Source organism: Elephas maximus, chromosome 12, assembly GCF_024166365.1.
Source record: "Elephas maximus indicus isolate mEleMax1 chromosome 12, mEleMax1 primary haplotype, whole genome shotgun sequence".
NCBI lineage: Eukaryota > Metazoa > Chordata > Mammalia > Proboscidea > Elephantidae > Elephas > Elephas maximus.
The window spans coordinates 93,821,874-93,832,272 of NC_064830.1; the positions used below are offsets into that span (position 1 = coordinate 93,821,874).

Sequence of the window (10,399 nt, forward strand, 5' to 3'; positions counted from 1 at the left end):
ACCATGCAACCATGGCATTTGTTGTCTCCCCCTGAGACACAGAAGAGGGTCCTCCTTTCTTCCCTGGGCTCCGCCCCCACCACAGGACCCTGGTTAAAGCCCGTGGAGGAGGCCATGCAGGGCCTACAGGCTGAAGGCCAGACCCCAACCCTGCACCCAGCGTGCTCCTCCGTGGCCCAGCCCTGCCCTCAGACCCCTCACTCTGCCACCTACTGACACCACCTGCCTGCCAGGTATGCCTGGAGGAGGAAATCCACTTGGAGCCACCTGGGCAAAGGGCCTAAAGGAGTCAGGTCCCTGGTGTGGCAGAAGGACTTAGACATAGCTGGGATGGACACCCTGGGTTTGGTCCTAGCCCTGGCCAGATCCTGGCCCTGTGACCGTGGGCAGAGTCATCCTCAGCTCGTCATCTGTTGAGCAAAGATCATCTTCTCTGACTAACGGCGCTTTGAGGTGTGGAAAGGGCTTGGCGTGCACCGGGCACCCAGGAGATGGAGCGGTTGGGTGTGAGGTGAGGCTGCCCCCACCCTGGCTCAGGGCATTGAGCCCAGCTAAGCTGGTGGGACAGCTGCACAGCAGGCCACCCAGTGACTGGTGAGGCCAATGGAGAAGGCACAAAATCCAGATCCTTGAGCACAGCCTGGAGCCTTTGGGCATTTCTGAAGCCGCAGTGCCCCCTAGTGGCCTTGCCGTCTACCCTGGAAGAACAGCACCAGCCCTCAGGCCTCAGCTGCCTGCTTGTGGCCCCGCTGCTCAGCCACCATTCTGTGCCTGACCTCTGAGCAGGGTTTGTTGGCATCAGTTTGCAAATGAGGCCCAGACAGGCGAGTTGGCCGCCCAGAGTCACACCGCCTTCCAGAAACAGAGCCAGACCTCGAGCTCAGGTCTCCCTGGCTCCCAGGCCACTGCTGTCCTCCCTGCCGTGGCTCTGAAGGCACCAAGGGGCGTCCTTCTGGGGAGTGTCAGAGAACTCCCCAACATCTCCCACTCTCCAAAAGGGCAGGAGAGTTTCCAAACAGAATTCTTGTCAATTTGCTTTGTTGTAAAAAATGACACGTGGCTCCTGGATCGGGGAGAGGACAGGACTGTGGGTCACCCTCACCCCCACCATGGCCACCACCTCCACCATTGCAGCTGGGGCGCAGTGTGCAGAAAGTTGGGAAAGGGGCCAAGCAAGTCTCGTGTCAGCTTCAGATGTGGAACCCTCACCCCCTTGGGTCTGAAGGAGGACTGCCTCCTGGAGGCCCCTCCCATACCTTCCTTGGGGTTCACTGGGTTCAACCCACTTGCCCACTTACAGTGCCAAACAAGACCTGGAGAGGGAAGAGGCTTAGGGTCACCCCGCTGGCCATAAGCAGAGCCAAAGCTGGACTGATTTTCCCTAACTGCCTGACCTGGCCCCCTCCCCTGCCCAGAGTGTTTCAGGAGCACAGGCAGTGCCCTGAGCCCCTAGTGGCCTGGTCTAATGGTGGTCCATTAGGTGGTGATAGGTGGGGAGGGGACAGCTGGAGCTCTCGGCCTGGGTGCGGTCCAGCTTACAGAGTGTGGGCTGGAAATGCACAGAGAGGTGAAGGCACCGCCAGGCCCACCAGGCTCTCTCTGATGGCCATGTCTTCCTTTGCCCACAGGGCGCTGTGCGGAGCTGCAGGTCCACGTCACCGAGGCAGTGGCCACGGCAGCTGAGCAGAGGGAGCTGATTGCCCGCTTGGAGCAGGACCTCAGCACCATCCAGACCATCCAGCGGCCCGATGCTGAGGTGAGCCCCCACGCCATGCCCACGCCCAGTGCTCAATCAGCCAACTCCCCAGGGACTCCAGCCCCAGTTGGTCAGGCAGGTGGTGTCACCTGCCCCTCCTCAAGGCCCAAAGGGGCTGCCGTGCCATCCTCTGGCCTCCACCAACGCCCAATTCAGGATGCCCAGCCTCAGGGCAGAGGACCAGGCTTTCCCGGAGCCAGCTGCAAACCCTCCCCCACTTCCCCCAGCCTCCTGTGCGGGCACTGGTTTGGGCCTCTGCCCTGGAGTCCTGGACAGGGGATAACCTGCAGGGTTATCCACCCAGCTCACAATTAGAGGAGCTGAGTCCTGAGACCACAGAAGGCTAGCGCCTAAAGGGTTTTCTGGACCACCCCGTCGCCTCAGGGCTCATTTCATAGATAAGAAAATGGACTCTGGGAAAGAAGCTGGGCTGCCTCATCCCTCGGCAGGCTGGCTGCCAAAGTTGGGGTCCCCAGGCCTCCTGATGCATCAGAGCTGAGTGGCCTCAGAAATAACACCCCGGCTGAGCCTGTCTTCTATGGTAGCTCATGCTGGGCGTCTGGCTCCCGGGCCCTCTGTGGCACTGCTGTGCCCAAGCTCCACCTCCAGACAGCACCCAGTGCCCACGCTCCCGTCTGCTTCCCCCTCCACCTCCTCCTGTCACCACAGGGTGCAGCAGAGCACAGCCTGGAGAAGATCCCCGAGCCCATCAAGGAGGCCACCGCCCTGTTCTATGGTGAGGAGGGCTTGAACCCTGACCCTGCCCGGGCTGTGGGGGTCGGGGTAAGGGAGAGAAAGCGGTGCAAACTGAGCCCTGATCCCCAAGGGCACCTTCCAAGGCCAGGACCCCCCGCCCCTTCAGCAGTGCCACAGCAACAGCAAGTCTAGGGCTGCAGCCCAAAAGAGGGAGTGAGCCCCCACCTGCCACTCTGGGCCTTAGTCTGATACCCCACCCCTCAGCCCTGCCCTTTCTGGGGAGGTCTCAGCACTGAATTGTGGCCACAGAGCCCTACAGTCCCAGAGGGGAGGTGGCCTCAGGTGCTGAGGCTGGAACTTGGGACTGCTGGGCCAGGACATGGTGGTGGGGGCTGTGCCGCTGGCTTCCCAGGCCCCTCAGTGTCCCTTTGCTTCCCTGGGGGCGGGTGCCTAATCCAGCAGAGGCAGGGGTCCCAGATCTAAGCACAGAGTGGGGAGAGTGGGGCCCGGCCCATCAGACAGTACAAGGAGGTGAGCTGAAGCTGTGCGGGGAGCCTGCCTGGGGCTCTCGCCTCCTCTCCGCCCCGTTCACACCCTTCCAGTTCCCCGGTCCAGTCCTTTCCCAGACCTGCTCAGCACCAGGTGGTCAGACACCTCATGGCACATGGCCAGAGCTCCCTCGGGCTGGGGCCCAACCTGAGGGTCCCACACCTGGGCTCTGCCTCCTGCCACCCCAAGCCACTGTCCTCATCATCTGCCTCTTAGGACCTTCAGCACCCACCAGTGGCTCCCTCCCCGAGCACCAGGTGGGCTCCCTGCTCTCCATCATCTCCAGCCAGAGGGAGCGCTTCCGTACCCGGAACCAGGAGCTAGAGGCTGTGAGTCGCCCCTTTCCCCTCCCCACCCCTTATTGAACCCGAGGACACAGTGGGCTTAAGCGAGAAGATGGTCACAGATGATAACCACAGGGCAGTTAGTATTGTGCAGTCAGGGAAGGCTTCCTGGAAGAGGGTGTGCCATGCTTGGCTTTGAAAGAAGAACCAGATGGTCACAGTAGAAGAGACTAAGTGAGTGGAGGCAGGGGGCCAATGAGCCAGAAGGGATTGCAGATGATGCCGGGGCTTCAGGAAGGAGTTGAAGGAAAAAGTCACAGGGCTCAAGAGTCACCAGATAGTGCCCTCCTGCAAGGCTGGAGCGCGTGGGCTTTACCCTGCAGGTGGGGGGCACCACCAAAGAGCTTGAGCAGGGGAGCTGCATTGTAAGAATGGAGGGAGAGAAGAGTCACCAGGCAGCTAGTTCAAGACAAAAGGCTGGACCGGGAGGATGACTGGGGTATAAGTACTGTTGTCCAGGTCAGGGCAGGAGTGAAAGAAGCAGGAGCAAGGGGCGTCTTGGACACAGGGCTGAGGCCAGGTCATCCCCAAGGGGACATGTGGGTGTCAGCGGCCAGAGATGACAGTGGCGGGGAGCAAGCCAGGGTTGGCGGCTATGCCAGCTGCAATGGAGCCCTTGGAGTGAGTGAGAACACTTGGGAGGAGGAATGTCATGATTTCCACTTAAGCCCCCCCTCTGCAGCAAGGTGGCTGCGCGTGGCGGTGCACACAAGCCCCAAAGCAAGCAGGGAAACCTCATGGCTCACAACGTGAGAATATCTGGAAGTTTTATCACATTTTAAAAGTTTTTTTTAAATGTAGTTTTTTGACTTAGTTTTCTTTAAGCAGATACAACATTTTGATCTTAGTGACACTGATGTCCTTTTTCATAATGGTTTTTCTCCTGAGTTTTTTTGCGAGGACTCTCCCTTTTAAAGTGTACTTTGCTGTTCGCTGACCTCAGAAGGGGGCACAGGCCCCTTCTGATAAGGGGGTTCTCTGTATCTGCGCGCATTGCGTGGCTTTGTGCTGGTTTGCTCTGTGTCAACTCGGGGTTAAGGGATGTGGTAGCGTTAACAGTCACAGCTTTGTGGTAATAAAGGAGCCCTGGAAATTCTGGTTGTTTTAGCTACAAGTGCCAGGCTCACAGTCAGCCAGTAAATAGAAAAGTATGAGGGCCCATGTGAGAAGCCAAAGGAGCTAATGGAGGGGGTGCTGTCCTGGCCTTGGGGTACTTGGCTGCCCCTTATCCCACAGAGCCGGCCCAGACCACCCCTAATCACTCTTGCAGTGGAGGCAGGAGCCAGGAAGGTTTTCGATGCTTCTCACAAAGTCAGTCCTTGAGCTGATGACAGAATTTCTAGACCCATTCTCTTCCAAACCCAGCATTCCCTTATGGGGTACACTGGAATGTCATTGCCTGAGGTTCCCAAACTCAGACCTGGGGGAGGCAAACATCACTGAGCAACGCCGCAGACCAGGCTGAGGGCTATGCAGTGGCAAGGGTGGACAGAGCCATCAGATGGGACCCTCATTATCTGTGTGCCGGAGCCAGAGGCTTTCATCTCGGGCCTCCCCAGGGCTCTCCCCCTCACCCTCACCCCCACTGCCTGTGTGCACAGTGGGCTGGGAACACTCCACGTGCCCATCGCAGGACTGGGGACAGCCACTGTGGAATACCATACAGCCTTAAAAGAAGGCCTTCAAGACTGATTAGCTGGGGCGGGAAAAGCAAGAGCAGAGCGAGGCTTAGAGTGTTCTACCTTTTGCTTTGAAAATGTAGACTCTTTACCATATACTTTTTTGTACCATTTGAATTTTGAACAGTGTGAAGGAAACACCTATTCAAGCATTTGTACGATTCTGTCTCTATGAAATGTCCCAAACAGGCAAATCCATGGAGACAAGAAGTAGATTAGAGGTCGCCAGGGGCTGGGAGAGCAGGGGAGAGGGCATGACTGCTAATAGGCACAGGCTTTCTTATCGGGCTGATAGAAGAATCGTGGAATCAGGTAATGGGGATAGTTGCGCAACACTGTGAATATACTAAAAAAAAAAAAAAAAATCACTGAATTATCCACTTTAAGATGGTGAATTTACGTTATATGAATTACATCTTAACCATATTAAAAAAAAAAAAAAAAGACTGAATACAACAAAAAACAACACTTGAAGAAACCTGGACAGAGAACTGAGACTTTTGCCTGGGGTGGGGCCACAGGAGGGGACAGGGTGGCCCAGAGTAAGACAGCTCTGAGCAGGGTCTGCGGGTCCAGGAGACATCCATGGGCAGAGGGCTCCAGGTGGGTGGAGCAGTACCTATGCCAACGAGGACCCATCCCCGGGCCCTGCCACTGCCCACCTCCCTGTGCCCACCACCTGCCTGCCCACAGGAGAGCCGCCTGGCCCAGCAGACCATCCACGCGCTACAGAGCGAGCTGGACAGCCTGCGCGCCGACAACATCAAGCTCTTTGAGAAGATCAAGTTCCTGCGGAGCTACCCGGGTCAGGTAAGTGTCCTCCCCAGCCTCCGCCATGCCGCCAGGTGTGCCAGGCAGGGGAGGGGCTGGTCAGGGCGCTCCAAGGCAGGAGGGTCGGGCAGTGACCTGCTATGCAGCACTGGGCCTGGGGAACTTGCAGAGGCCATCTGACTCCCCCTGCCTGTCCACTGTCCTCTCTCAGCTGGGGAGAGGCCCCCAGAGTAGAGCTCTTGTGAAGGTTCATCAGAGCCAGCCAGGAGGTGGCCAGGTACAGCAGGTCACAGATCCCAGGCCAAATGTGGGTGGTCCGTTAGCTGACCCCAGGGTCTGGGAATTTAATCCCAGGATGTGGAGCATCAGGACGGAACCTGGAAAATCTGTATGTTTGAAACTTACATTAAAAAATCCCAGAATTTGGTCCAACAGGTCACACACTAATCAAGAGAATAGAGCAAAAACCTAACCGCTGGTTCTTCTCAGATGGGAAGGCCCATCCCTGGCCTCTTTCAGCCCCCAGCCCTCACAGGGGACCACCTTGTACAAGAAACCCCATCTATGAGCTGTGGGGAGACAGGGTGGGTGGAAGAGGGGGAAAGGGAGCAGCAACACTCATGCGGGGGGAGTTGGGGGCTCTCCCTGGGGACAAAACCTTCAGCCACTACCTCCCATTCCCACCCATTGGAGTTGCTCTTGGGCCACTAGAGGGCGCCCGGACTCTGTGCAAACTGATAACCACACAGGAGACTGATGGGGGGGGTCTCCTCTCCCAGGAGGGCCTGCGCCCCACAACCACCCCCACACTCCTTGCCCTCAAAGCCTGCCTCCCTGCACCTGGGCCCAGCCTTCTCGCTGGCACACTCCAGAGCCTTTCCAACCTGTGAGGCAGGACCATGCCCTGAGGGTGGAGGGGGTGCTGTGGTCCTGACCTCAGATGGAGACCTCTGACCTCGGCCAGTGCCCCCGCAACACGGCACCAGCCTCCTTCATGCTGTCCCCCTGGGACTCTCTCCCAGCTCTGGGATGTGGGGCCCCCTCACCCACCTCCATTTTGCAGATGAGGAAACTGAGGCTCCTGTGACCTGGCAGCCCTGGCTTCCCGCACACAGTCACCTTCCTGCAGGCCCCAGGGGGCTGACAGTCTGTCCTCCTCCCTCCCCGCACAGGGCAGTGGCAGCGATGACACAGAGCTGCGGTACTCATCCCAGTACGAGGAGCGCCTGGACCCCTTTTCCAGCTTCAGCAAGCGGGTGTGTGAACACGGCACTGGGCCGGGGAGGGTTGTGTTCAGCTGACCCTGTTCTGGGCAGGCCCCAATCATTCAGTCACCCTTCCCCTCATCTCGACCCCATCAGCCTGTCCATCCCCTCCTGCCCAGCCTCACTGCACACCCCAACCTCCACACCTACTCTGGCACATGGAAGCCATGGAAGCTGGCACAGAGCAGGTGGCTACGTGAGGGTGTGTGCCAGGGAATAAATCAACCCTAGGCTTGCACTCAGGGGGCAGCAGACAAGCAAAGAGCCAAATACAGCGCCCAGTCTCAGGTGACCCATGGTGGGGCCCACCACCTAAAGCTCCCCTCGCCCCATCTCTTGGGCTGTGGAGGCCCTGATGGTGAAAAAGGTGAAGAACATTCTCACAGGCAGAGCTGTCAAGAGAATGGGCGACAGACAAGGGACAAGGAACAAGGGGGACCTAGTCTGTCACACTGAGTGGGAGTGGGCACCTGGGAAGCCCCAAGCAGCCCCTCTAGGATTCCAGAAACGGCTGGGCAGGGCCTGTGGGGCCCTTTGGGGTCCTCGCTTCCTCATTCCTTCCCCTTCAGGAGCGGCAGAGGAAGTACCTGAGCCTGAGCCCCTGGGACAAAGCCACCCTTAGCATGGTGAGTCCTCTGCCCTGTGCCCTCCCAGGATGAGTCTGAACACACCACTTGCCCTCCAGTCCAGTCTGGACAGGCCCCAGGGACCTCACAGGCCTCTCACAGGTCCTGCCCAGTGTGGCTGCAGGGAGCACCATCCATTAGAATTCCTTGAAGGCCAAGCTCACCACCTGGGATGGTGGACCCGGGTCCCAGCTGCCTGCTCCTTCCTTCCCCTTGCTGCCCTGGGCCATCTCTGTCTGAGCAGCCCTGCAGGAGTGGGTGAGACCTGCCCTGCCCCACCCTACCTGACTCCATACCTGGATTGCTCCCCAGGGGCGGCTGGTTCTCTCCAACAAGATGGCGCGCACCATTGGCTTTTTCTACACGCTCTTCCTGCATTGCTTGGTCTTCCTGGTGAGTGCCCAATGGGCAGACAGGGGTGCATTCACCACCCTTCCCCAACCTTCATGGGCAGCAGAGACACTGTTACCATGGCTCAAACAGGGCCTGAGGACGTGGCATCCAGGCCTGCCCAACCCACATCCTCGGCTTGTGGCCATTTCTCTCCCCTTCAAGGGCCTCACCTGCCCTGAGGAATAGGAAGGCTCCCCATCTGCCTTTTGCCCCATGGTGAGGCCCGGGTGACTCCATCCAGGGCCCAGACATGGAAGGGCTTAGTGGGGGGAAGGGCCCTGTGGGAGCCTGAGGAACAAGGAGAACCCAAAGTCCACCAAGGGACAGCCAGGCGGCTGCCAACAAAGGGGACGTTACAAGTGCAGGTCCTAGCAATACCTACATATCACCATGGCTATTGAAGGCACCAGACTCAGGGACCCTGCCCCCAAATAGGCCATAGTCAACATGACCCCTACTAGGTTCACCTGGGTTCCAAGTCTGACCCCCTAGCCTGGGGTAGAAGTTCAGGGCCCAAGAGGTCCCAGCCCTGCCAGTGGCATGCTCAGCAATATTAGGGACGGTGACTCCATGCTGGGCCTCTGACCATCTGTGAAGCAGGCAGCACCACCACCCATTGGCCTGGGCCATGAGAGCCTGTGTGTCCTGGGAGACCTGCAGGAGTGGCCGTGAGGCAGGGTGGGCAGCTCACGGTATCCACCCCCCCGACCAGGTGCTGTACAAGCTGGCGTGGAGCGAGAGTGTGGAGAGGGACTGCACCACCTTCTGCGCCAAGAAGTGAGGACACCACCCTGGGCCCCAGCACCATCCTGGGACGAACACCTCGTCCCCCCATCACATCCCCTGCTCCCTCAGCCCTCCACTGTGGGCCCCGATTCTGATCCCCTCCGCCCCCACCCTGCGTACCCTTCACCGTACCCCCAGAGAGTGCCATGCACCCCCACCACCACCACACACACACACATTTCTCTCCCTTTTTCAATCGGTCTCAGCAAAGGTTTCTGTGGCCCCACAGGTTTGCCGACCACCTGCACAAGTTCCACGAGAATGACAACGGGGCAGCAGCCGGTGACTTGTGGCAGTGACATCCGGGTCCTCGCCCACTGGACAGCAATGGCTGCATTCCCCACCCTTGCTTGCTCAGCTGCTTCTAATCACTTTCGCTTCCCTGGAGAGACCCCCTTGGAAACTGTATTGCCCTCTGCTCTGAGGTTCCAGGTCCCCTTGGCCCTCCTTGAAAAATGTCTCAGCCATACCAGACCCCCAAGTCCATAGAACCCCTAATGCCTGACCAGGCTGAGCCCGAGGGGCCCCCTCAGGCCCCATCTCAAACCTGACTTAGGTTCTGACCACAGCCTGACCTCTGGCCCTGGCAGCAGAGACCTCCCGCTAGTTGAGTGACCACTGCTCCCGCTGTAGGTAATGGAGTTTGGATTCCCAGGGCTCTGGGATCCCCCTGGGCTCCTCTGGCTCCCCAAGAAGTGGAGGGCCCCTCTTTCCAGGCCAGTAAGCTGTGAGTCCAGTCCCCCACCTGCCTTTGTCACTGAACCCCAAAGGATATATGGTTTGACAAGACCTGGTCTGCCCACTGCCCCCTCGCCCCCAGGAAGAAGGGGAGCCTGAGAGGGCTGGTTTGTTTCTGTTTCTGTTACCCCTCCCTGTTTCCTAGACCACCTGTTTGATTTTCGCTTTTTTCTTTACAAGATATACTGGCTTTTAGGTGAGGAGGCGTCTCCAGTGAGGCCCCATGCCCCATGCTCCTCAGACCTAAGGACTGGTCTGAGGGGCCTAGTGCTCCTGGTCAAGCAGAACTGGCCACAGACCATCCTAATAGGGCCGACTCGGGGCCACTGGGTGACCTTCCTAAGTTAGAGCTGTGACTTGCGCTTTCAGCTTTGCACTTTTGGAATAAACACATGGTTGCAGCCACGCTGGATGCCCCAAGCTCTATGACTCTGGGGCTGGACTTGGGCGGGGGTGGGGGGGGGTCTGGATGCTGGTGGGTGCCTGCAGCGCCACCCTGGGAGCTGGGGCTGGCACTGCAGCTGTTCTGTTGATGTGGACAAGACCCCTGGCACATAGGAAGACTCACCCCTTCTTCCTGTTCCCAAGATTTCCACAAGTGGATTCGGAGCTTTGTTAAAATCCAAACTCACAATGTCTGAGTTCTCTTGAGCAGACAAGCAACCCTACCAAGGAGGGGAATCCAGTCCTTTATTCAAAAACACTTGTCCACGCGAGCTTCTGGGGAATCCCTGCTTCCTTCCTGTTGGCCCTAAACTATCCTCTCTGCATCTAGAGTGTGCCCCTTGCCCTTGGG

General features: G+C 58.5%; 1 protein-coding gene across 2 annotated transcripts in view; it reads left to right on the forward strand.

Moving 5' to 3' along the window:
- Window positions 1–9,824, forward strand: part of CUX1 (cut like homeobox 1) — a 457,171-nt gene extending 447,347 nt beyond the window's left edge. For both annotated transcript variants that reach the window (XM_049903559.1, XM_049903558.1), the window contains exons 15-23: window positions 1,629–1,756; window positions 2,426–2,492; window positions 3,218–3,330; window positions 5,718–5,834; window positions 6,968–7,051; window positions 7,630–7,686; window positions 7,999–8,079; window positions 8,792–8,856; window positions 9,095–9,824. In XM_049903559.1, coding sequence (XP_049759516.1) covers window positions 1,629–1,756; window positions 2,426–2,492; window positions 3,218–3,330; window positions 5,718–5,834; window positions 6,968–7,051; window positions 7,630–7,686; window positions 7,999–8,079; window positions 8,792–8,856; window positions 9,095–9,164 — 782 coding nt within the window. In that variant the 3' untranslated portion in view covers window positions 9,165–9,824. The remainder of the gene's footprint in view (window positions 1–1,628; window positions 1,757–2,425; window positions 2,493–3,217; window positions 3,331–5,717; window positions 5,835–6,967; window positions 7,052–7,629; window positions 7,687–7,998; window positions 8,080–8,791; window positions 8,857–9,094) is intronic.
- Window positions 9,825–10,399: the final 575 nt, after the last annotated feature.